This window comes from Salvelinus alpinus, chromosome 19, assembly GCF_045679555.1.
Source record: "Salvelinus alpinus chromosome 19, SLU_Salpinus.1, whole genome shotgun sequence".
Taxonomy (NCBI): Eukaryota; Metazoa; Chordata; class Actinopteri; order Salmoniformes; family Salmonidae; genus Salvelinus; species Salvelinus alpinus.
In genome coordinates this window covers 27,291,510-27,317,833 of record NC_092104.1, presented here as the reverse complement: position 1 = coordinate 27,317,833, position 26,324 = coordinate 27,291,510, and the positions used below count along the sequence as shown (strand labels likewise).

At 42.6% G+C, this 26,324-nt stretch overlaps 1 protein-coding gene across 1 annotated transcript; it reads right to left on the bottom strand.

Annotated features, from left to right (window-relative positions):
- Positions 1 to 3,464: 3,464 nt before the first annotated feature.
- Positions 3,465 to 10,647, bottom strand: adra2b (adrenoceptor alpha 2B). Its single transcript, XM_071352732.1, has one exon. The coding sequence runs from the start codon at positions 9,188 to 9,190 to the stop codon at positions 7,577 to 7,579; it is 1,614 nt and encodes a 537-aa protein (XP_071208833.1). The 5' UTR covers positions 9,191 to 10,647; the 3' UTR covers positions 3,465 to 7,576.
- Between the last annotated feature and the right edge of the window lie 15,677 nt (positions 10,648 to 26,324).

Here is a 26,324-nt window from a genome sequence, read left to right as displayed (position 1 = left end):
TCTCTTTATTTCTTTCTATCTTTCTCTCTCTCTGAGGACCTGAGTCCTAGGACCATGCCTCAGGACTACCTGGCCTGATGACTCCTTGCTGTCCCCAGTCCACCTGTCCGTGCTGCTGCTCCAGTTTCAACTGTTCTGCCTGCGGCTATGGAACCCTGACCTGTTCACCGGACGTGCTACCTGTCCCAGACCTGCTGTTTTCAACTCTCTAGAGACAGCAGGAGCGGTAGAGATACTCTGAATGATCGGCTATGAAAGCCAACTGACATTTACTCCTGAGGTGCTGACCTGTTGCACCCTCGCAGCCACTGTGATTATTATTATTTGACCCTGCTGGTCATCTATGAACATTTGAACATCTTGGCCATGTTCTGTTATAATCTCCACACAGCACAGCCAGAAGAGGACTGGCCACCCCTCATAGCCTAGTTCCTCTCTAGGTTTCTTCCTAGGTTCTGGCCTTTTTAGGGAGTTTTTCCTAGCCACCGTGCTTCTACACCTTCATTGCTTGCTGTTTGGGGTTTTAGGCTGGGTTTCTGTACAGCACTTTGTGACATCAGCTGATGTAAGAAGAGCTTTATAAATACATTTGATTGATTGATTGATTGATTGATTGATAAAACATTTTAGAAAATGGCTCAGTGCCGTTATTCTCCCAAGGTGAATTATTGAAAGGTTTTGAAAACATATCAATCATTTTGACCCTTACCTATTTGAAAAAAAAAAAAATCTTGTTAAACAAAATCTCTTTCTTTGAGCAATTATATTAGTATAAAATAATATAGTTTCCCAATTATTTTGAGCATACAATATAATTCAGGATTTGAATTGTTTATTTTATGCAGTAATTTTTACTCATCTTTATAAAGGGCTGTCAATAATTTAGGACCCCACTGTACATCCATATTCCAGTGTCCTCTTCATCTGATAAATGCTGCTTTGTATTCCAGCAGAGATGGGACACTGGAGAGGTTGTGCTTCCTATGAATATACAGTATAACACTGTGAAATGCACCTCGTTCTGAGAGCCTCGTGGCTAAAGCAAGTCATCTGTCCTCCTGCCCCTCTCTGTCTTGCTTTATAACCAACTAGATCTTACGATTTTATCAATTTGACTTCAGATTCTGACGTTAATACACGTTTTTCAAAATGTCAAATTTCGAAGTTGCTCCAGAAACATCAAATATCAAAGCATTTTTGACACCCTTGGACTAGGTTGACCCCTCCTGCTCATCATCGTTCTGTTTCTCCAAACGTCACATTTCAAAGTTAAGGGTTAAGGTTCAGAATAGGATAAATAAAATAAAAAAATGAATGAGTGTCTTCCAAGTCATGAGATTATGTCCATCCTCCACCCCAATCCACAATGCCCTAGCAAAACTCTAGCCTACTTGATGGTAATAGCACTCACTGTTGCCCCTAGTGGACGGTTTTGAAGGCCTTTCTCAACGTCCTCAGGACCTGGACAGACATCCAATTTCGAAGTCAATCTTTAGCGATCTGCCAGTAATAACAGCACAGAGGAAATGAAGATAGAAATTAAGATGTTAGATATATACTACCGTTCAAAAGTTTGGGGTCAGTTTGGTTTCCATGAAAACATACATGAAATGAGTTGCAAAATGAATAGGATATATAGTGCTGACCACTCCATTATAGACAGAATACCCGCTGACTGCTTCTTCCCTAAATAGTTATTGCATAGTTTGAGCTGTGCTTTGGGTCATTGTCCTGTTGTAGGAGGAAATTGGCTCCAATTAAGCGCCGTCCACAGGGTATGGCATGGCGTTGCAAAATGGAGTGATAGCCTCCTTCTTCAAGATCACTTTTACCCCGTACAAATCTCCCACTTTACCATCACCAAAGCACCCCCAGACCATCAAATTGCCTCCACCATGCTTGACAGATGGCGTCAAGCACTCCTCCAGCATCTTTTCATTTTTTCTGCATCTCACGAATGTTCTTCTTTGTGATCTGAACACCTCAAACTTAGGTTTGTCTGTCCATAACACTTTTTTTTCCCAATATTCCTCTGTCCAGTGTCTGTGTTCTTTTGCCCATCTTAATCTTTTCTTTCTATTGGCCAGTCTGAGATATGGCTTTCTCTTTGTAACTCTGCCTAGAAGGCCAGCATCCTGGAGTCGCCTCTTCACTGTTGACGTTGAGACTGGTGTTTTGCAGGTACTATTTAATGAAGCTGCCAGTTGAGGACTTGTGAGGCATCTGTTTCTCAAACTAGACACTCTAATGTACTTGTCCTCTTGCTCAGTTGTGCAACGGGGCCTCCCACTACGCCAGTTTGCGCTGTTCTGTGAAGGGAATAGTACACAGCGTTGTACGAGATCTTCAGTTTCTTGGCAATTTCTCGCATGGAATAGCCTTAATTTCTCAGAAGAAGAATAGACTGACGAGTTCCAGAAGAAAGTTCTTTGTTTCTGGCCATTTTGAGCCTGTAATCGAACCCACAAATGCTGATGCTCCAGATACTCAACTAGTCTAAAGATTGCCAGTTTTATTGCTTCTTTAATCAGTTTTATTGCATCTTTAATTAATTTTCTAATGATCAATTAGCCTTTTAAAATTATAAACTTGGATTAGCTAACACAATGTACCATTGGATCACAGGAGTGATGGTTGCTGATAATGGGTCTCTGTACGGCAATGTAGATTTTCCATAAAAAATCAGCCATTTTCCAGCTACAATAGTCATTTCCAACATTAACAATGTCTACACTGTATTTCTGATCAATTTGATGTTATTTTATTGGATAAAAAATGTGTTTTTCTTTCAAAAACAAGGACATTTTTAAGTGACCCCAGCACATTCCTCTCCAATTGAATGCTCCAGAAAATGACTTTACAATGGACATTGATTGTGTGTGTGTGTGTGTGTGTGTGTGTGTGTGTGTGTGTGTGTGTGTGTGTGTGTGTGTGTGTGTGTGTGTGTGTGTGTGTGTGTGTGTGTGTGTGTGTGTGTGTGTGTGTGTGTGTGTGTGTGTGTGTGTGTGTGTGTGTGTGTGTGTGACACTCAAGGCAGATTGTTAAACAGTGTGCTGTGCATTTATTCCATGTGGACGATATAGTAACTGGCAGTGCTTGTGCTGCTTTCAGTATGCCTTATACTCAGTTAAAATGAACCACTTTAAAATTACGTCTTCATTCCCACTCACATGTGTTGGGGTACACAAGGTTAGAATTGTCCCATAATAAGAAACAAACGATCCCATATTATAAATCCAATGTTAAACAGTATACTGTGGGCTTTTGGCATCTCCAAAACTTTAAAAGTACAGTAAGATTGATCCAGTTAAGTCTGCTATATTTAGGGCCAGCCCCAAGAGTCAGTGTGTAATAATCTAACCCGCATGTGGTGGTGGGCTAAGCCTATTTACTCATGTTGCCTTTAACGTCATAGCAGTACAGTATTACATGATATTAAGTGATTGAAATGACATCATGCCATGCTGATTTAAACTGCTTTATTTATAAATGGAGGGGAGAGGGAGGGAGTCCAGGGTCAAACACAGCAGGGGAAGAAGAAGAAGAGTCCAGGCAGGTCACAGAGGAGCAGGGAGAATGATGATTCACTATAGATTGAGATTTCATGGCCGCCCTGTTGCCACCAAAAGTTCTATGACAATCACATTCTAGAATGCAAGAGAATGTTATTGTCGCAGAACGATTTGTGCCAACACAGGGGCGGTTGTTTGCTGAGCTCCATGGTTATGCAACCACAGACTGTTATAGCGCCATCCATCAGCACAGTAAAGTATCTTACAAACCACCATTTTAACTGTTTAAGAAACAAGTAAAAAATAATACATAAAAAAATAAGCAGGAAAATTCAAGGACATTCAAATCCATATGACCAATATTGTAAAGGATTTTCTCAATTCATGACATTTATCTTCTGCATTGACTGAGTTCCGATAGAAATAACCCCAACTCCTGCATACATAGGTCTGCTCCTGAATCATGTTCCTCTGCTCACATTAAATAAATGAATCTCATTCGACATATTCAGATTTTATACAGTGTTTACTCTGTTTTGTTCACATTAGCTTTGCCTTGCTTGGAGTGCCCACCAGGAAGAAAAAAACTATAAATATGAAACGAACAGAAAAACAAAAAATGGCTCTAAATAAATAAATAATACATATAGCTTATCCAATCACAGCCCTTTGTTAGAGCATGAGTCCCTCTCTGTCTGTGTCAGCTGGTTTCCCAGGGCTCTTCTGTCCCTCGGGGGTCACTAAACGGCCATGTTTGAAAGAACAGAGTTCCACAAAATGCAATTTTCACCACAAAATGCAATGTCAGCAACTAACCCTTACCTCACCTTTGATCTTACTGAGATCCTTAACAGTTACCATAACCATAAATGAAGACCATATAGATAATGTACTTGCTAAATAGTTCTGGTATACCTCCCTTTTGTCCATTCTAGCAGGCCATCTAGTGACTAGTGTCCCTCAGGGAGAGCTCTCTGGACAGATTCTCTATCACCACATCTGTTTTCTGTGCTTACCAGTGTGAGGACATCCACAGTATACAATAACAGCCAGCTGGTACCACTAGAAGTGGATCATTAGCAAACACACAGTACTCATGCAGGCTCTTATCAAACACACACACACACACACACACACACACACACACACACACACACACACACACACACACACACACACACACACACACACACACACACACACACACACACACACACACACACACACACACACACACACACACACACACACACACACAGTCTCTCTGTCTCTCTCTCTCACACACACACACACACAAACGCACACAGTATCTCTCTCTCTCCCTCTGTCTCTCTCTCACACACACACACACACACACACACACACACACACACACACACACACACACACACACACACACACACACACACACACACACACACACACACACACACACACACACACACACAGTCTCTCGCACACACACAAGCAGAATTTCCCACAGGAGCGTAAAAGGGTTGTTGCCGACAGCCCTCGTGCCATAGTGTCATAACACAGCATTCACAATTACAGACATAGCCTCTGTGAGGGAGAAAACACAAAGAGCATCATGACCTGTCCGTCTCTAAGAAATACTGTACATAAAGAGCAACCATAGAGAGTCACAGTACCTCTCAGAAATAAAGGAAAGTGTCAGATAGAAGTCCAGTCAGCCAGTGCAGGCACATTTCCAAATCAATCAATTAATCCATCTGTCAATCATTCATTAATAAAGTATTACATTATCTTATGGGATGAATGTCCTTCCAGAAACAGTTGAGGATATTCAGGACCTTTCAGTGTTATAATCAATATCAACTAGAGTTTTTTTCAAGACCGTTTGAAATGTTTGTGCCAGGCCAGCGGTAGGTGGCTGAGTTTCTCCTCTCATAAACATCCACTGTTCTGCTCTGTTCTGTTCCATGGGGAGAAGTGTGTTCGGTAATAGCAATGTCCTTTCAGGCTGAAATCAGGTGAATCCACTCAAACAAAGCTAGCCAGTCACTGTCCAGTGTCTTTAATAGGGGAAAAAAGACTATATACTGCATTGCAAAAATCTCTTAATGTCCGAATTTGCTTTCCTTGTCCCAATTTTGGAAAGTATTTATTCTCTTTACAATGCAATATGCTTTAAGCACTTGGAATTGTGCTATATAGATTCAATGTACAGACCCAGTCCATGTTGATGTTGATGGAACAAGGTAGACCAGTATGAAAAAAAGTATGAACATGCATGTCGTTCTGGATAAGAGCGTCTGCTATATGACTAAAATGTAAATGTAAAAAATGTGGAAACAGAGGTCACCCTGTGGTGTAGCGATATTGGGGGAGAGGTAAAGCTGTACCTTAAAGGCTCTCTGCGAGGCACACTGAATCCCAAATGGCACCCTATTCCCTACATAGTGCACTGCTTTTGACTAGAGCCCTATAGGCCCTGGTCAAAAGTTGTACACTATAAAGGGAATAGGGTGCTATTTGGGATTTAGAGAGTGTGTTAAGTGGTTTCTTCTCTTCATCTTCTTTTAGTCCACCTGCACCGACCCAGAGCCGGGCAGGTGGAAACAAATTCCTGATCCTTCATTTTGCATTCACCTACGTATATCCTTTGTTTTTCAGTGCAGATGAAGAAAAACACACGAGTAGAGGAACCAATAATGGACCATTGAGATGCACCCGCTGTCCTCACAGAGCCAGAGGCAAGGTATGTTTGTTTTACAAAGGTGTCTTTCAAAATATAGCCTAAGCCCCACACTACAGCAGTGGTGGGGATCAGCGTTTGAGAGGGAGTTGAACAGTAAAAGCCTTGTTGTTGTATCTCTCATGTGGATAACATCTCTACAGGAACGCATGCTATTCCTGAGGCAGGAAAAAAGTAACTATGCAGACATAAGTAGACAGACGACTTGGGTCTTGTGTGTTCCTCATGGTTCTGCCCTCCGATAGAGACAGGTACTTAAACAGGCTGACAGGTATTTGGGTTAATTCTCAGTCCTCTATCTCTCCAAAACATCATCTCCACACGTTGTTCTGTTTCGTTTTTCAGACGGCTAATTAAAGGATACTGTATTGATTTAAAGAATGTTGTATGTAGATCAGGAGTTCTCAGTGAGCAGTGGTGTATAGGGTTGCAAAATTCCAGGAACTTTCAATAAATTTCCTGGTTTTCCCAGAAATCCAGGCTGGAGGACTCTGGATTTCCTGCTTATTCCCTCCTGATTCTGGGAATCTTCCAACAGGGATTTCAGGAAAACATTGGCATTTATTGAAAGTTTAAATAATTTTGCAACCCTAGTGATGTACTTCTGTACCCAAAAGTTTCTCAATTTGAAATTAAACAGATTTCCCAGACAACCTTAATATGAATCAGTCAATCCGACTCTGATGAGAGCAGCGCTACACTGTCACTTTACCAACAACAACATGTCCTTAATGTCACGAGTGACTAAAAAGCCAAAATGGCATTTTCTTTCCCTCCTCTCTTCCTCCTCTCCATCCACTTTCTGTGCATAATATGTGATGCTCACACCTCAAAACATCCCTCCTACCTTTTAATAAAATATCATGATCAGATTAGTACACAGTATCATTCTAAAGCCCCCCAGAGTAGAAGTCACTGAACATATATTGCACATACTCTCCCCAAACCATGTCCTTGCAATGGGCCGTCACAGTTCTCCAGGTAACAGCTGGACTTCTGCAGATACGCACCAAGGGACTAAAACAACAAGCCCTTAGAGAGTTTCTTTCTTACACAAGGTCTTTTTAACCCTGTTGCGAGGTGAGCTTTTCTACAGCTATTCTGAGTCCACATTCTATTTGGAAAGTCTGCAGCAGTTCACGGTAGAATCGGCAGCCCTTTGTAATGTCATCAATTAGATTCTAAAATCAGTGAACATTTTCAAAAAAGGACAGAATATTTGTGCTGTTTTGTAAACCTCAACGGGTTTAGAGGGGAGTGAAAAGAAGGAACTGACCTTACAGGTAATCTGTTTAAGGCCCCTTTACTAAAAGAATGTTGTCATTGGTGTCCTTACAGAGCAACCAGTCTAGAAGAAGGTGCCCTTGGTGTTCTTACAAAGGATCTTCTTGAAGGCCTTCCTGAAGTCCTGGTTGAAGATGGTGTATATGACGGGGTTCAGACAGGAGTTGCAGTAGCCAATCCAGAAGAAGAACTTAAAGAGGGGATCAGGGAGGGCGCAGGTCTCAGGACAGATGGCCTGCAGCGAGTAGGAGAAGAAGAAAGGGAACCAACAGACGACAAACACTCCGATCACCACGGCCAGGACGAACGTGAAACGCTTCTCTCGGTTCACCATGGCTTTACGACGTGCCGCTCCTGGAGTGGTGTCTGGCTTAGACCTTCTCCCCGCCACCAGCCGAGCTCCCTTAGATGTGGCGATCATGTCCCTGTACTTCTGGATGGTGGCAGGGGAGTGGATGCCGGGTGAACCCGCCATGCTAGGGGTGTTGACTCCCCTCCTCCCCCCTCCCTCGTGCTCCATGTCACTGTCAGAGCTGTTTGAGCTATCCCCATTATTGTTATACTTTTTCCCCTTCTTCCCCTTCTTCCCCTTCTTCTCCCCATCTTTGGGTTTGGCCTGGGAAAGTGGGGGAAGGGTGGAGGAGGGAGAGGGAGAGGGGGAGACTGAAGAGTGTGAGGGACCCAGGGGTGAGGTAGGAGGGGAGGTGGAGGTTGGGGTTGGAGCTAGGGATGGATCCGGAGGATGAAGGAGGTTATTGGGGGTGGGAGAAGAGGGGGTCTCATTGGCCTGGTCGGGGGACAGTGATGGAGTAATAGCCAGGGTGGGTGGTCTGATGCTGGAAGTTTTATGGGGAATAGCTGGGGTGTTCCCTCCCTCCTCCTTCCCGTTGGCTTGGATCCCCCGAGGGGTTTGACTTGGGGTGGCACAGCCCACCCCATCCTTCCTGGGCTCGCCTGGCGGGTTCTGTGTGCGCTGCTTGGCGATCTGGTAGATCCTCATGTAGACCAGGATCATGATGAGACAAGGGGCGAAGAAGGAGCCGACAGTGGAGTAGAGAATGTACCAGCGCTCGTCGTTCAGCTGGCACTGAGGCCCCCTCTCACTACCCTCGCCACCTGGCTCGCTCTTATTCAGCGACAGGAGAGGAGGAAAGGAGATGATGGCCGAGATGAGCCACACCACCACGATGGAGGCTTTGATACGCATGGGTGTGCGCTGGCGGGAGTAGGTAACCCGGCTGATGGACAGGTAACGGTCTAATGAGATGGCGCACAGGTGAGCTATAGAGGAAGTACAGAACAGAACGTCCAGCGCCAGGTAGATCTCACACCACAGAGACTTGAAGTACCAGTAACCCAGCAGTTCATTGGCCAGGGAAAACGGGATGATGAGGGTTGCCACTAAAATGTCCGCAGCTGCTAGCGACACTAAAAACAGGTTCTGTGGTCCTCTGAGTGCACGGCTGGTCAGGACTGCGATGATGACAAAGATGTTTCCCACGATGGTAAAGACTATCATGAGGGTGATAGCCGTAGCAAAGAGCGCCGTGGCTTCGGGGGAGTAAGGGGCCAGTTGCAGGGAAGAGACGCTTTGATTGCAGGGAAGAGATGAACCGCTGGTCGAGCTATTAGTGTTGCCCAGCCCCACTGAACATGCACTATCCAAGGGTGATGCCATGACTAACACGATGGATGGGGTTGATTAAAGTGGTTAATAAAATGTTGTAGTAATCAATATGTTTGTTTTATAGTCCTTGAGGATGGCTGAGGTAAAATTATATCCTAAAAAAGCAGTCCTATAGCTGAGCTTGTTTATGTTGCTGTCAAAGCATTCACTGAAAAGTTTAGGGAAAAAAGATTAGCCTATAACTGATCTTTCTACAGCCTATAAAAAGTCATAATTTCGTGTTATCGCAGTTCATTCACCTTCTCCTGCCAATTTCATCATCCAAGTCCATTCTAATCAGTCAAACGCTAAACTATGCCCATGGAGTGCGCCAGTGGTCAGTGGTTTTCTATTCGAGTGCGATGAATACAGTAGAGCGTAAATATATTTCCCGTCGATCTGGGCTATGTGGAATACCTACAGTATGAAATTAAACCGCTCAAACAATTAAAAGTAGTCCAGCACACAAAACAGAATGGATTGTAATCTCACAGCTGCTTGATTATTTTGATATTTTAAAGAGGCGGAACGTGATTGCAGGGCGGTTACAGAAATAGACTTTCAATCTAATTTCTGACTATAATACAAGGAGACACAGGCGAGATTGGGAACAAGTTACAACCACCTTTTCCTCAGTAGGATAACCAACTTCAGATGTCAGTGCGCGCACCTTTTCTCCCTCAAAACCCCGCTGTCTCTTAGGAGACGCAAACAGCCAAGCTATCTGAGCATATACAAGCTGTGTATGTAGGCTAATTTAAGAACAAATTATTGTAACAAATATGGTTTGAACAGATTTAGCTCATACAATGGTTGCGCTTCGGCAGACTAACTGGCGTGATACCAAAATATGTCCTCACATTATTCGAGTTAAGTGTACTTCTTAATAATAAGTTGTTTCTGAATGGCACTGTGAAGTTAGTCTTTATGTTGTAACTTGAGCACGTCCTCAATGTAGCCAAAAAACGTTCTGGAATTTATGAAAACAAAACCGTGTCCAACATAATTCCAAGTTGCGCATTGAGTCCATCACCCAGAGTCGTTGCGTTGCTGTTTCAGATTCCTCGTGTTTCCTCGTTACTAGAGCTCATATCTCGGTTTGGTAGGAATGTGTGCGAGTGTTTAGTATATCCAAGCGCAGAAGATGCGCAGTCATGCTTTGGCTGGCTCGTGGCCCCTGGTTCCGTCTATTCGCGCAGTGGTACTCCTGAGTGCAGCGCCTCGTTGCCTCTCTCCTCGAGTTTATCAGTTTGTCTCGCAGCAACGCGTGCATCTCCAGGAGTGAGCGTGACCGCGAGCCCTGGTCTAATAACGGGAGCGCCTCTCCTCTCCTCCTCGCGCTTCTCCAACCCGAGTGATGTCAATACGGGCGTCATGAGACCATGCCATCTCTCTTTCTCTCTCTTTACCCACTAACACACTGTCCATCGGTACGCCGTTATATCTTTAATGTAAAACACTGTAGTAGAACCCGTCCGCTATGCTTTGGTCAATTAACTCTACAGAATGCATAGGTCTCCAGCTGGAACACACTCATTTATCTGTCTACAAAGACCTACAGTGTGAGTTTCTAACTCTATAACCACCACCAACATCATCACCATCATCACCACCAATCATCATCATCACTGTTAAAATAAAGGTACAAAATAATAATAACATTATCATCACCATCATCATTCATCATCATCATTATAATCATCACCCTTCTCCTCCTGATCATTATTTCATTGTTGGTTCCATAATGGTCTATTGGCTACTCTGCAAGATAAAACCCTATTGTATGCTACCAAATGTTCCCATGAATTAGCCTCTTGACCCCTGCTTGATGAAGACAAAACACAGTTGTTAGTGACATGGATTGATCAAATGCTTATTGTTCAATAGTGAAGAGAGTGGAAGCACATTAAACTGACACACATACAGAAGTGTGCATTGCAAGCTTGTCTAATAGACTAGACGCAACAAACAAAAATCCAGGACACTCTAATAAGTATAATATGGTACCTTTGGTATGGTTACATGAGACAGAAGGTTTCTTAAGCCAAAGGTTGCGTGTTCGAATCTCCTCACAAACAACTTGCGCATTTTAGCTAATTAGAAAGGTTGCTGGGTCGAATCCCTGAGCTGGACTAGGTGAAAATATATATCGATGTGCACTTGAGCAAGGCACTTAACCTATCAGGTATCAAGTTAAGACCCTGATTCAGACTGTGTCAATGTAAAAATCTTTATTACAGCAATAGGGGCAAAGGTACAGGACGGCAGGCAGGCTCAGGGTCAGGTCAGGCAGAGGTTGGTAATCCAGAGGATGGCAAAGGTACAGGTCAGCAGGCAGGCTCAGGGTCAGGGGCAGGCAGAGTGGTCAGGCGGGTGGGTACAGGGTCAGGACAGGCAAGGGCAAGGGAAATGCAGGTGCTGACACAAAAACGCTGGTTGACTTGTCAAACAAGACGAACTGGCAACAGACAAATAGAGAACATAGGTATAAATACACAGGGGATAATTGGGAAGATGGGCGACACCTGGAGGGGGGTGGAGACAATCACAAAGACAGGTGAAACAGATCAGGGTGTGACATAACCCAAATTTTCCTCTAAGTCACTGGGTAAGTGACTGCTAAATACAATTTTAAAAAATGTACATTTAAAAATGTAGCAACTTTGCAACTACTTACTACTTTTTACCTGCTTTGCAACTACTTAGCATGTTAGCTAACCCTAACCTTTAACCTTAACCTTAACCTTAACCCCTAGCCTAGCAATTCGTAACAAATTTAAATTTGAGTGTCCCGGATTTTTGTTTACTCTTTTACATCTATCCCTGAGTCCAGATTGGTGCATTATACAGGATCACACACACACACACACACACACACACACACACACACACACACACACACACACACACACACACACACACACACACACACACACACACACACACACAACACACAACACACAACACACAACACACACACACACACACACACAACTTTACCCTCTCTCGACTCTATTTACGCTACCTAAGATTAATTGCTTTATGTTTTGATGTTCAATATCGACTAAGAGTAAAATCAGGCAAATCGACACCCACACAGAGGCGTGCATTTAACAGTGTATAGATGTATAGTGGGGTTTGGTAGTTACACACACACACACACACACACACACACACACACACACACACACACACACACACACACACACACACACACACACACACAGTATGCCATGTTCTCATTACGGGTGTCAACAACTGGTGGGTGGTTGTCGTGAGGCCATAATGTTTGTTTCCCATTTTCCATCGCCCACACAATGTCAGTTAGGAGTGAGAAACCGACCATAGAATTAGATTCCTAACCAACTCATTCTGATTCCATGACCCCAACCACAAGCAAATAACCGCTTTCGTTCTGTTCAATACCAAGCGTTCTAAATACAAAAAGCACTTTTCGCAGGAGAGTGCTCTCCAATCAAGTGTTACCTGCAGTCGTGTGTGAACTATTGCGGTTGGTAAAACAGTGAAAGTGGATTCAGGAGGTTATTCTACACAATTTTCAGCTCTCACACACCCACTCCAAATAAGTCTATTGGAAAAGAACAACCCCACACACTCCAAACATATCTTAAAGAAATATCTGTCACGCTTCACTGCACATTTTGTGTTACAGAGCGACGGAACGACCGATTTCGCATGTGTAAAAAACGAGATATTTGACTTTTGGGTGTGGTTCGTTGTGGCAGTTACTGATGTGCTTTTTGGTCAGAACAATTCTTCAACTAATAAGATTTTAGCTAGATTGATAATCTAGCTAACGTTGCTTATAATTAAGTTAGCGAGCTTGCTTAACATTGACTACAGTATATGATCAAACTAGCTACATTAGGCCCTAGACCTACCGTTGTCATCTTTTGTTTAAAAAGGTAAAAGGTCAGTGGTGAAACGTCACAACTTGGCAACTCGAGCAACAGTTTGTAATTTAGACTTGAAGTGAATTTCAAGTGAAACTTCCCAGTCGGAACAAGACATTTCCGACAACTCCCATAGCACGTGAACGCAGCATGTCTCAATGTCTGTGTGTTCTGAGGTAGGATTGGATAGAGTGCAATCCCTGCAGCTGTGTGTCCTGTGTTAATGAGCAAGTGAGAATTGTCAAAATCAAAACCCAACCTTTAAGTAAGTCATGAAGAACTCATTAACAAAACTCAATTTTGGACGAGACTGACTTTATGAACAAAATTATCCTATTTACACTTTGTAGTCAAATTGACAAAAAAGTGTAAATAGAAAGTGACACTAGAATACATTTTTCTGACTAATATCAATGCCACATAGGCCATTTTCTATCAGATAAATTGTTTATCGCCTTCAGTTGCTCTTTAAGCTGTGGACATTATTCTAAGATTTGTGCTTTTTTAATAAAAATTAGACTAGAGTCAAATTAGACAAGGTCTGAAGCATTAGACAAGGTCTACTGCTCTCTCAGGAAGTACCAATGGATTCCTGTCACTGATTGTCCAGAGAGCCCACTCACCTGGTATCTCCCAGCTGGCACATAATGTTCTGAGAACCATATGTTTCTTAGAGCTTGGTGAGTGCTGTTGTCCTATGGTTATTTTGCATACAATCTTCCCACAACTTTTTGGGAATGGTACAGGATAGTTGCTTGGCTCCGGAACATTCTCAGCACATTTTTAAGGAACTTCATAAAATAATGTTATTTTCTTGGTATTTCATTACTTTAACCAGAACGTTTCCTAAAAGTTCAAACATGGTTACATTTCATTTCAATTTTGGTCATGTTCTAGGAACGTTCTCCAACTGGTTTGATATTGGGAACGTTCTCAAATAATTCAGAGAACGTTAACGAGCAACGTTCTTCTGTGGAAATGTCAGTACTTCAGCATAATGTTTCCTCATGGTTCTATTTAAAGTCATATTCTCACATTCTTCCGAGAACGTTAAGAAACAACATTCTTCTGTGGGAATTTCAAGACTTCAGCATAACGTTTCTTTTTTTTTTATAATATGTTTATTATTTTCCAATAAAAATAAAGTAAAAAAGACAGCAATACAAACAATGACATTCATTGTACTGTTGAATGGGATGGCCAGTTTAGAGGACAAAACAAAAGTTAACTCACACATACACAAAATAAAACAAAATCCTATTAGGTGGTACATGTATAAGAAGACAGCATATAGTCATTACAAGCAGTGTAGTTCAGCCAAAAATAAATATTGAGTGGAGTACAGCACAGAGTAGCAGCAGATCGTCAGCCCAGTTATGAAGCGGGGCTAGACCATTTATCCAGTATCGGCTGCCATATTTTGTAAAACAATGGACTTCTATTGGAGGTGTTGTATCGAATCTTTTCCATATGTATTACATTCCCTAAATCCCGTAACCACATTTCAAAGGTAGGTACAGTCTCCAATTTCCAAAATTGCAATATGAGCCTTTTGGCTAATAGAGTACACAGAGAGACAGCTTTCCCTTCCTGGTTATTCCCATCAACTGTACCAAACAGAGCGATCAATGGGTCTGGGGCTAGAACTCTATCAAAGGCCTTAGATAAGTAATCAAAAATGAGAGCCCAGTAAGCATGTAATTTAGGGCATGTCCAGAATAAGTGGGTCAACGTCCCCTCATCCTGCTTGCACCTCTCACACAGTGGTGAGGTGTCCGGGAATATTTTATGCAGTTTTACTTTTGAGTAGTGTAACCTGTGTATCACCTTAAACTGTACAAGGTTGTGTCTGGCATTCACTGAACTGTGGTTTATATTCCTGAGAGCTTCTATCCAGTCCTCATTTGAGATTTCTGAACCAAGTTCTTGTTCCCAAGCCCTTTTAATGGTGTCTGTGGATACCTCTATGTGGGCCTGTAGCACATCATACAGTCTAGAGACCGACCCTTTTGAATGGGGTTTGACAAGTATCAAGCTATCTAATGTAGGACTATTGGGCTTAATGCCATACTGTGGGATATGTGTCCTTAAGAAATTCCTGATTTGGAGGTATCTGAAAAAATGTGTTGTTGGCATGTTGAACTTTGCCTGTAATTGTTGAAATGAAGCTAACTGACCATCTATGTATAAATTACCAATTGTTGTGAGCCCCTTCTCCCTCCACTGTGAAAACACCACATCATCCAATGCAGGGTGGAAAGCATGATTCAGGCTAATCGGGCTGTCTATGTAAACAGTGGGTATGTTAAGAAAATCCCTAATCTGTTTCCAGATCCTAAGCGTATGACAAATGACTGGATTGGAGTCATAAGTGGGTTTTTTCACATATGATGGGCTATTAACAAGTGCAGGGAGTGAGGAACGTTGACAGGAGGCCTGCTCGATCAAAAGCCATGAAGGCATATCCTTCTGTCTCATCGCAGGTAAACTTTCCCTCCAGAAAGACACAATGTTCAGATTAGCAGCCCAATAATACAGTTTGAAGTGAGGAAGGCCAAAGCCCCCCTCTATCTTGTACTTGCATAAATGCTTCTTTGAAATTCTGGCTGCCTTGTTATCCCATAAAAATGGAGTTACTATTGAATCCAGTTTCTTAAAATAGCTTTGTGGTATGAAATTGGGTAGACATTGGAAGAGGTAAAGAAACCTGGGTAGGACAACCATTTTAATAGCGTTTATACGACCAACCAAGGAAATAGGCAGAGTTTTCCAGAAATCTATATTTTGTTTAAGCTGATATATTTTCATGTCCCAATTCACTTTCAATAGCTGGTCAAGGTCTCTTGTCACTACAATGCCAAGGCTTGTGAACTTGTCCCTCACTGTTCTAAACGGGGTAGATTGCAGAAATTGCATATCCACAGGCCGTGATATTGGCATCAACTCACTTTTTTGCCAGTTTATCTTGTAGCCAGAGAAGGAGCCGAATGTGTTTATCAAGTTAAGTAATGGTGGAATAGAAGTTTTAGGCTTAGACAAAAACAAAAGAACATCGTCTGCATATAGGGAAATTTTGTGCTGTGTGTCTTTTATTTTAACAGAAGCTATATCGGCACATGCCCGAATGCGAGTAGCAAGGGGTTCCATGGCTATAGCGAAGAGAGCAGGCGAAATAGGGCACCCCTGTCGGCACCCCTTGAACAGGCGGAATGACTGCGACATTTCCTGATTGGTCACAACGGACGCCATTGGGTGTGCATAAATAATTCTTATCCAATTAATAAATTCCTTTCCAAATCCGAAATGCTCCAGAACCGACATCATATACTTCCACTCAATCTGATCAAACGCCTTCTCTGCATCAAGAGCTATTACCACTGCCTCAACTTTATGATCATGATACATTACGTTGAAAAGGCGTCTCAAATTGTAGTATATATGTCGGCCCGGGATAAAACCTGTCTGGTCAGGGTGTATGATGTCGGAAATATATTTTTTCAATCGGTTTGCCAATATCTTTGTCAACACCTTGTTTTCTATGGGGAGTAACGACACGGGGCGATACGACGACATCTCCATGGAATCTCTATCTTTTTTCAAGATCAGGGCTATTGTAGCCTCATACAGTGTTTGCGGGAGTTTGGTATTTTCTTTGGATTGTTGAAACATTCGCAGCATAAGTGGAGATAGACTAGCGCAGTACTTCTTATAGAATTCTATTACATATCCATCGGGCCCAGGGGCCTTGCTGTTTGGAAATTGTGCTATCGCTGTGTTAATTTCATCTAAGGTTATCCCTGCATCGAGTGCGGCAGCTGCCCCCCTGTCTAGTTTAGGAAGTTCACATTCAGCGAGAAAGCGTTCCATAGTTTGTGGATCAGTAGCATCGCATTTTGATTGGTATAGCTCTGAGTAAAACTGCGCAAAGCATTTATTAATGTCCTGCGGATCTGTTACTATTTTACCCTTCTTGTCTTTTATTTTGTGAATAGCTCTAGATGCTTGTACATGCCTTAGCTGTCTTGCTAATAATTTATGTGGTTTGTCCCCCAGTTCAAAATAACTTTGTTGCGTTCTAGCAAGTAAAGAGCCCACCCGTTTCGAAAGGATGGTATTGTATTCATACTTTAACTTTGTGATCTTCTCAAGGACTGTATACGAGGAATTTGTCCTAAAAACGTTCTCCTGTTCCCCTAACTCTCTTTCAATTTCTCTCAGCCTAGTATTGGCACGTTTCTTCCTCTCTGATGTATAAGAAATAATGTAACCTCTAATCACAGCCTTTAGAGATTCCCAAAGGGTGGAGTCGTCAACATCCCCCGTGTCGTTAGTACTGAGGAAAAAGGCAATCTGCTCCTTCAAATACTGACAAAAAGCCTCATCTTTCAACAGGTATGCGTCTAAGCGCCACGGTCGCCGACCTGTCGACATATTGTCGAGTTTCAGCACCATGGACAGAGGAGAGTGGTCCGTAATTAGAATGGGGTGATAGGTAACCGACTCAGCTGCTGAAATTAGTTTGGAGTCCAACAAAAAATAGTCAATTCTGGAATATGATTTATGAACTGATGAAAAGAAAGAATAATCCCTGTCTGTTGGGTGCGTCAGTCTCCAAATATCGACAATGTTAAGGTTTGTCATCAATGTATTTAGACAGACACTGGCATTTGATTGTTGAAGTGACCTTGATAGCTGTTTATCTAAAAGAGGATCTAACGTACAGTTAAAGTCACCTCCAACAATAACACTTGTATCCGAGATATTTGGTATGGCCTTAAATACCCTTTGAAAAAATAATGGATCATCGAAGTTGGGTCCATATAAATTGACCAAGGTTATTGGTTTTGAATTCAGTGTACCAGCCACAATAATATACCGACCATTAGGATCTGAAATCGAGGTTGAGTAAACAAAAGGAATGTTTTTCCTTATCAGGATTGCTACCCCTCTCGCTTTTGCATCAAAGTTAGACTGGTATATCTGACCGATCCAGCCGACTCGTAGCTTGGCCTGCGCGGAGCGTTTAATATGAGTTTCTTGAAGAAGCACTATGTCAGCACCCAGTGATTTAAGATGAGAAAAAACCTTAGCTCGTTTCACGACATGCCCTAATCCATTACAGTTCCAGCTGACTATCTTTATTCCACCTGGTCTACTCTGTGCTCGGTCACTATGTGGCATTTCTTATTTTAAAGCAAATTGCTGCTGTCAAACAAAACCCTGAAGAAAAACGTCCCGCCGTGCGGGAGCTTGTCATGCCACCTGTACTAATAAACGTGAACATAAAACACAGACCCCATCCCCCCTCCCGTCCCTCCACCCGTCCCTTTACTGAGTGACTTCCCCAAACGAAGCGCTCCTTGACTAACACACAAACCTTAGGGTGTCTAGACATAAAGCTTGAACTAACTCGTCGTCTATAGATGCTCCGCATATAAACTAATATTAAATAACACTTAACTTAACTCTCACGTTAGGGGGTGAGTGGCGTTAAAACATGACATGCCAAACAATGCTATATTAGCCACAACATCTCACCTATCATATAAGTCCCAATTTCTGATCTTCTGATCGAAAAGACATAGGCCGGAAATTCAATTCACACACATTCCTGGCCTGTATTTGGCCATTTAGCCTGCTGGCACAGCCGTTCTGTATCCTCAGCCGGGGAGCTTGCTTGTCAAGAACAGATCGGCCTCTTTTGCGTTGTCAAACGTACGTGTTGATCCCTCGACTGTCACCTTAAACCGGGCTGGGAAGAGGAATCCATATCGGATGTTGGCCGCCCTGCATTTGTTGCGTACCTCATCATACTCTTTCCGTTGATTCCTCACCTCCAAGGTAAGATCTGGGTAGAAAGACACCCTGGCTCCGTTGTAGTTAAGGGGGAACTTTTGACTAGCCAGCTTGAGGATGAGATCCCTGGTGTGGGGATAGTGCAGCCTTACAATGAATGGCCTTGGTGGCCCGCCCTTGGCCGGCTTCGTTGCCTGTGCTCTGTGTGCGCGGTCGATCAGGATGGCCGTTTTGAAGTGTTCACTCCCCAGCAATGCCGGTATCAGCTCCGAGACAAATTCAGTGGGTTTCCCTTTCTCAGTGTCCTCCTGGATCCCACATATTCGGATGTTCTGGCGTCTTGAATGCGACTCGAGCATTTCCAGTCGGGCCTTCAGGGTTTTGTTGTCATTTTTGAACGTTGCGCACTGTTTCTCTATGTCCTGTAGCCTGGCCACGTGATCGATTGTCGTCTGCTCAACCTCGTGCACCCTTCCCTTAGTTGCCTTCACAGTTTCGGCCAAAGTCCCAATACTCTTTGAGATATCAGCCAACCTTGTGTCCAACTTCTTGCTTAGTGCGTTTATGGCAGCCAGTATGTCACTTTGAGTAGGTTCTGTGGGGAACTCTTGGAAGCTAGCCTCTTCAGCTAGCTCCTCGTGGGTCGGCGACGTTGAAATTGGTTCGTTGTCTATCTCATTCCAATTATCTTGTTTAGCGCCCCCTTTTTTGTTGCCTTTTCCTTTTGTCATATTTGTTTGAAGTTATAGGTTGTGAGAGGTTAAGATAAATATTAATTTGTTTCAAAATTGAGCGGAGCTCTAGCAATGCACGTCTACTCCATAGCACGCTCTCTAGCGCCCCAGCATAACGTTTCTTACAGGTTTCCTCATGGTTCTATTTAAAGTCATGTTCTCAAATTTTACAGAGAACGTTAAGGAAACTTTCCATAATAAATACAAGAAAACTTTAGTCACATTCAGAGAACATTTTAAAAATGTTATTTAAAAACATATACATCCCGTTCTCAGCATCAACCAAACTCTCTCTATCCTCTATCATGTTAAGTGTGTTCAGGTGTGTTGGCCGAACCCACTAGTTGGCCACACCTGATCTTAATGAGCGCTTGTATCCTTTGAAATGGGGTCTGTTTGAATAGACTAAAATGAACAGCTTTGTGTGAGTTTAAAAAAACAAGGCATGCTAGCTCCATCCTGGTGGCACAGTGTACTAATTCCATGGTTAGAGTCCAGGAGATAGATTTGAAACTCACTGACACCGTGCCACAATAAAAATTAAATGTGTTTGCAGCCTCCACACAGACAGTGTGGGGAAAAAGGCGCAACAGTGCCTCTTCAATCTCAGGAGGTTGAAGAAATTTGGTTTGGCACCTAAAACCCTCACAAATGTTTACAGATGCACAATTAAGGGTATCCTGTCGGGCTGTATCACCGCCTGGTACGGCAACTGCACCGCCCACAACCGCAGGGCACTCCAGAGGGTGGTGGGGTCTGCCCAATGCATCACCGGGGTTGCAAACTACCTGCCCTCCAGTACACCTACAGCACCCTATACACATAGACTTGAATTCACTGGCCACTTTAATAATGGAACACTATCACTTTAATAATGTTTACATATTTTGCATTACTCAGTATATACTATATTCTATCCTATTCCACTGTATCTTAGTCTATGCTGCTCTGACACTGCTCGGCCAAATATTTATATATTCTTAATTCCATTCATTTACTTTAGATTTGTGTGTATTGTTGTGAAATTGTTAGATATTACTTGTTAGATATTACTGCACTGTTGGAGCTAGAAACACAAGCATTTCGCTACACCCGCAATAATATCTGCTAAACAGGTGTATGTGAGAAATAAAATTTGATTTGATTAATGCCTAAGCAAATTCATTTCCATGTGTCCTATTTGTGCTTGGAGTTCAAAACATTTAACACAAACTAAGTTAGCAGAGTTATAAAAATTCTTATTGAAACATTTACTATGAACGTTATTTAATAACCTATAATTTCCGTTCTCAGAACATTAATAAAACCTCAGGGAACCATAGTAAAACGTTCTCAGACCCTCCCTGCATTATAAAATGCATGTTTCCAGAACAGGTGAAAGTTTCACTTCCGTTCGCAGAACGTTTAAAAAACATTCTGTTTTACACGTCAGGAGACGTATGACTTCGTTCCCAGAAGCCAATGGTGTAGTGGAGGGTATGCTCACTTCTGAAACCCCATGCTGCGTATCAAAGTAGTGTTATGCAGGTATACGACGTATCAGTTAATAAGGCTGATGGAACAGAACAGACTGTTGATAAACTATTATTTTTTCACATTTTAGGTGCAGCAAAGTGCACACCATGGTAGGCCTTTGTGCGAATGTTACAAAATGCGAGTGGTTTCATGGACAGAGACGGAAATGTCCGTTAGAAATGTAGAAAGAGGGGAGATCTAAAGATGCAACAACTATAATGGATTGCTAATATGACTATGATAATGCATTTGGCTTCTAGACAATGAAATAAATTTGAAAGAAAACCAATAGAACATGAGGAAGTCTTTATAAAATAATTGTCTTCACGTTTGTACGTTTCTATGGTATTTTGGCTGTAGGCTACTTTGAAACAAGGTAATACATGTTTCATAATATGAAGTAAAACATCGTCTTCTGGTAGATGGAAAGGCTTTCCCAAAAAGTACATGTTAACTATCTACAAAGTAGCTTATTTATGCCGACCTGGCAGAATGATATCACAATTATTTGCAATAATCCAGTGGCCATTTGTTTTGCTAAATCCATCTCATGTGCTACAGAAACACTGCTAACCAAACAACAGTGCTAGGTGCTTGCCTGCACACTTGAAGTAAAGGGTAACTACTTTCAAAAATAAAATGTCTTATATTTTTCCCAGACCTCAAAATTGGTCTCCTGATGTGGTTTAATAAACATTTTTATGGACTTTAATAGAACATCCAATTTTTCTATAACAAAAGTGTGACTTTGAGAGCAAAGACCTGATTTAAAAAAACAGAGACCTATGAATTTCTGACTCAATTGACAGTCTCATTTATCTGTTTCAGTAGTAGGCCTACTATTAGTCTCCTTGCACAGTACAGCTTGGTTTGGCCTGACTGTAAAAGACCAATATGGGATTGGTCATTTTAGGTCATTGAGTGTGTCACTGTTTATCATAGAATTTTTCACACAGGGTGCCGTTTGGGATTTCTTTTGCTAAATTACAGTATACCCACTTCTCCAGGCACCACTACACCACTGCCAGAACCAATGAGAAACCAAAAATGTACATTCCCACAACTTCCAAGGAATTAAATGTCTCAGGTCTAAATTAGTCCCTGATTAGAGGGTAAAATCAGCCGTGCAGCAGTGCCCGCAAATCTGTATTTTGACAGCACACCTTATATATGTAATTAATGGTTGTTTTACAGAAAGTATCCATATCCCTTGACTTATTCTACATTTTATTATGTTGTAGCCTGAATTCAACATTTATAAAATAGCTTTCTTCACCCTTAATGACAAAGTGAAAACGTGTTTTAGACATTTTTGCAAATTTATTGAAAATGAAATACAAAAATACCTAATTTACATAGGTATTCACACCCCTGAGTCAATACACAATACATGTTAGAATCAAACTTGGCAGCGATTACAGATTTGTTTCTGGTTAAGTGTTTCTGGGTAATTCTCTAAGAGCTTTACATGTTTACATGTTCAAATGTTCATAGATGACCAGCAGGGTCAAATAATAATAATCACAGTGGTTGCCGAGGGTGCAACAGGTCAGCACCTCAGGAGTAAATGTCAGTTGGCTTTTCATAGCTGATCATTCAGAGTATCTCTACCACTCCTGCTGTCTCTAGAGAGTTGAAAATAGCAGGTCTGGGACAGGTAGCACGTCCGGTGAACAGGTCAGGGTTCCATAGCCGCAGGCAGAACAGTTGAAACTGGAGCAGCAGCACGGACAGGTGGACTGGGAACAGCAAGGAGTCATCAGGCCAGGTAGTCCTGAGGCATGGTCCTATGACTCAGGTCCTCAGAGAGAGAGAAAGAAAGAAAGAAATAAAGAGAGAAAGAAAAAGAGAAAGAAAGAGAGAAAGAAAGAAAGAGAGAAAAAGAGAGAAAGCGAGAGCACAAAGGACACTGGATAAGACAGGAGAAATACTGCAGATATAACACTGACCTTAGCCCCCCGACACATAAACTACTGCAGCATAACACTGGAGGCTGAGACAAGAGGGGTCGGGAGACACTGTGGCCCCGTCCGACGACACCCCCGGACAGGGCCCAACAGGCAGGATATAACCCCACCCACTCTGCCAAACCACAGCCCCCACACCACTAGAGGGATATCTTCAACCACCAACTTACCATCCTGAGACAAGGCCGAGTATAGCCCACAAAGTTCTTTGCCATGGCACAACCCAAGGGGGGGGGTGCCAACCCAGACAGGAAGATCACGTCAGTTACTCAACCCACTCAAGTGATGCACCCCTCCTAGAGCATTTCGTATTATTCTGTACGTAAATCCGAGACATATAAATTCGAGACATATGGTATGATATGTTACGTTTGGTATCAAATCAAATTGTATTTGTCACATAAATAAAAATGTACATGATAAAATAACAATAACGAGGCCATATACAGGGGGTACCGGTACCTAGTCAATGTGCGGTGGTACAGGTTAGTCAAGGTAATTGAGGTAATATGTACAAGTAGGTAGGGGTAAACAGCAAGTAGCAACAGCATAAAAAGGGTGTCGATAGATTTTGACTAACTGTTTAGCAAACTTATGGCTTAGGGGTAGAATTTGTTTAGAAGCCTTTTGGACCTTAACTTGGCGCTCCGGTACCCATGCGGTAGCACAGAGAACAGTCTATTACTTGGGTGGCTAGAGTCTTTGATAATTTTTAGGGCCTTCCTCTGACACCGCCTGGTATAGAGGTCCTGGATGGCAGGAAGTTTGACGCCAGTGATGTACTGGGCCGCACAGACTACCCTCTGTATCGTCTTGCGGTCTAATGCAGAGCAGTGATGCAAACAGTCAAAATGCTCTCGATGGTGGCACTGTAGAACGTTTTGAGGATCTGAGGACCCATGCCAAATCTTTTCAGTCACCTGAGGAGAAATAAGCCTTCTCGTGCCCTCTTCACGACTGTCTTGGTGTGTTTGGTCCATGATTGTTTGTTAGTGATGTGGACACCAAGGAACTTGAAACTGTCTACCCGCTCCACTACGACCTTGTGGTATGGTTACATAAGACAGATGGTTACTTAACCCTTTTAGCTAACCTTTCCCCTAACCCTAACCGTAACCTTAAACCTTTAACCTAACTCCTAAATTTAACCCTAACCCTAACACCTTGCCAAGACTAACCCTAATGTTAGCCACCTAGCTAGCATTCGTAACATATCATACATTTAGCAAATTTGTGGCTGTTGTTTCACGGGCTCCAAACCAACTGTGCTATTTTGTTTGATTTTTCACATTGTTTGTAACTCATTTTGTACATAATGCTGCTGCTACTGTCTTTTATGACCGAAAATAGCTTCTTGACATCTGAACAGCGATTACTCACCTCGAACTGGACAAAGATGTTTTATTGAATGAGTCTGGCTCGAAGGATATACAAGACAAGGCCCAAATCCCCGGGCGTGATGCCTTGTATGAATTCGCCGACGAGTAGGTGAACCACCACTTCCCTCCGTATTATTGGCCAACGTGCAATCATTGGAAAACAAACTGGACGATCTACGATTAACACTAACCTACCAACGGGACATTAAAAACTGTAATATCTTATGTTTCACCGAGAAGTGGCTGAGCGATGACACGGAAAATATAGAGCTGGCTGCCTTCTCCGTGCATTGGCAGGTCAGAGCAGATACGTCTGGTAAGACAAGAGGCGGGGGTGTGTGTTTATTTGTCAATAACTGATGGTGCGCAATGTCTAATATGAAAGAAATCTCGAGGAATTGCTCGCCTGAGGTAGAATACCTCATGATAAACTGTAGACCACATTATCTACCAAGAGAGTTCTCATCTATATTATTCGTAGCCGTCTATTTACCACCACAAACCGATACTGGCACCAAGACCGCACTCAACGAGCTGTATAAGGCCATAAGCAAACAAGAAAATGCTCATCCAGAAGCGGCGCTCCTAGTGGCCGGGGACTTTAATGCAGGCAAATTAAATACATTTTACCTCATTTCTACCAGCATGTCACATGTGCAACCAGAGGGGAAAAAAACTCTAGACCACCTTTACTCCACACACAGAGACGGATACAAAGCTCTCCCTCGCCCTCCATTTGGCAAATCTGACCATAATTCTATCCTCCTGATTCCTGCTTACAAGCAAAAACTAAAGCATGAAGTACCAGTTACTTGCTCAATATGGAAGTGGTCAGATGATGCGGATGCTACGCTAAAGGACTGTTTTGCTAGCACAAACTGGAATATCACTGGATTAATCCAATGGCATTGGGGAGTATACCACCTCAGTCACCGGCTTCATCAATAAGTGCATCCATGACGTCATTCCCACAGTGACCGAACGTACATTTCCCAACCAGAAGCCATGGATTACAGGCAACATCCACACCAAGCTAAAGGCTAGAGATGCCGCTTTCAAGGTGCGGGACACTTACCCGGATGCTTATAGGAAATCCCGCTATGCCCTCAGACAAACCAACAAACAAGCAAAGCTTCAATACAGGACTAAATTGAATCCTACTACACCGGCTCTGATGCTCGCGGATGTGGCAGGGCTTGAAAAATATTACAGACTATAAAGGGAAACCCAGCCGCGAGCTGTCCAGTGACGCAAAACTACCAGACGAGCTAAATGCCTTTTATGCGCACGTCGAGGTAAGCAACACTGAGGCATGCATGAGAGCACCAGCTGTTCCAGACGACTGTGTGATCACACTCTCCACAGACCTTTAACCTCTTTCAGCTAGGGGGCACTATTTTTATGTTTGGAAAAATAACGTTCCCAAGGTAAACTGACTATTTCTCATGCCCAGATGCTAGAATATGCATATAATTGACAGATTAGGATAGAAAACACTCTAGAGTTTCCAAAATTGTCAAAATATTGTCTGTGAGTATAACAGAACTGATTTTGCAGGCGAAAACCTGAGGAAATCCAACCCGGAAGTGCCTTTTATTTGTAAAAATCCCTGTTCCATTGCCTGCCCCTCCTCCATTTAAAGGGGTATCAACCAGATTCCTTTTCCAATGGCCTCCTCAGGCTGTGACCAGGCTTTAGACATAGTTTCAAGCTTTTATTTTGAAAAATGAGCGAGATTTATCAAAACGCGTCAGGTGTCCTTTGATTAGTTCATGCGCCCGAGAGTTGTAGCTCGACATTTTCTTTCTCTGTAGTATTGAATAGTTTACCGTCCGGTTGAA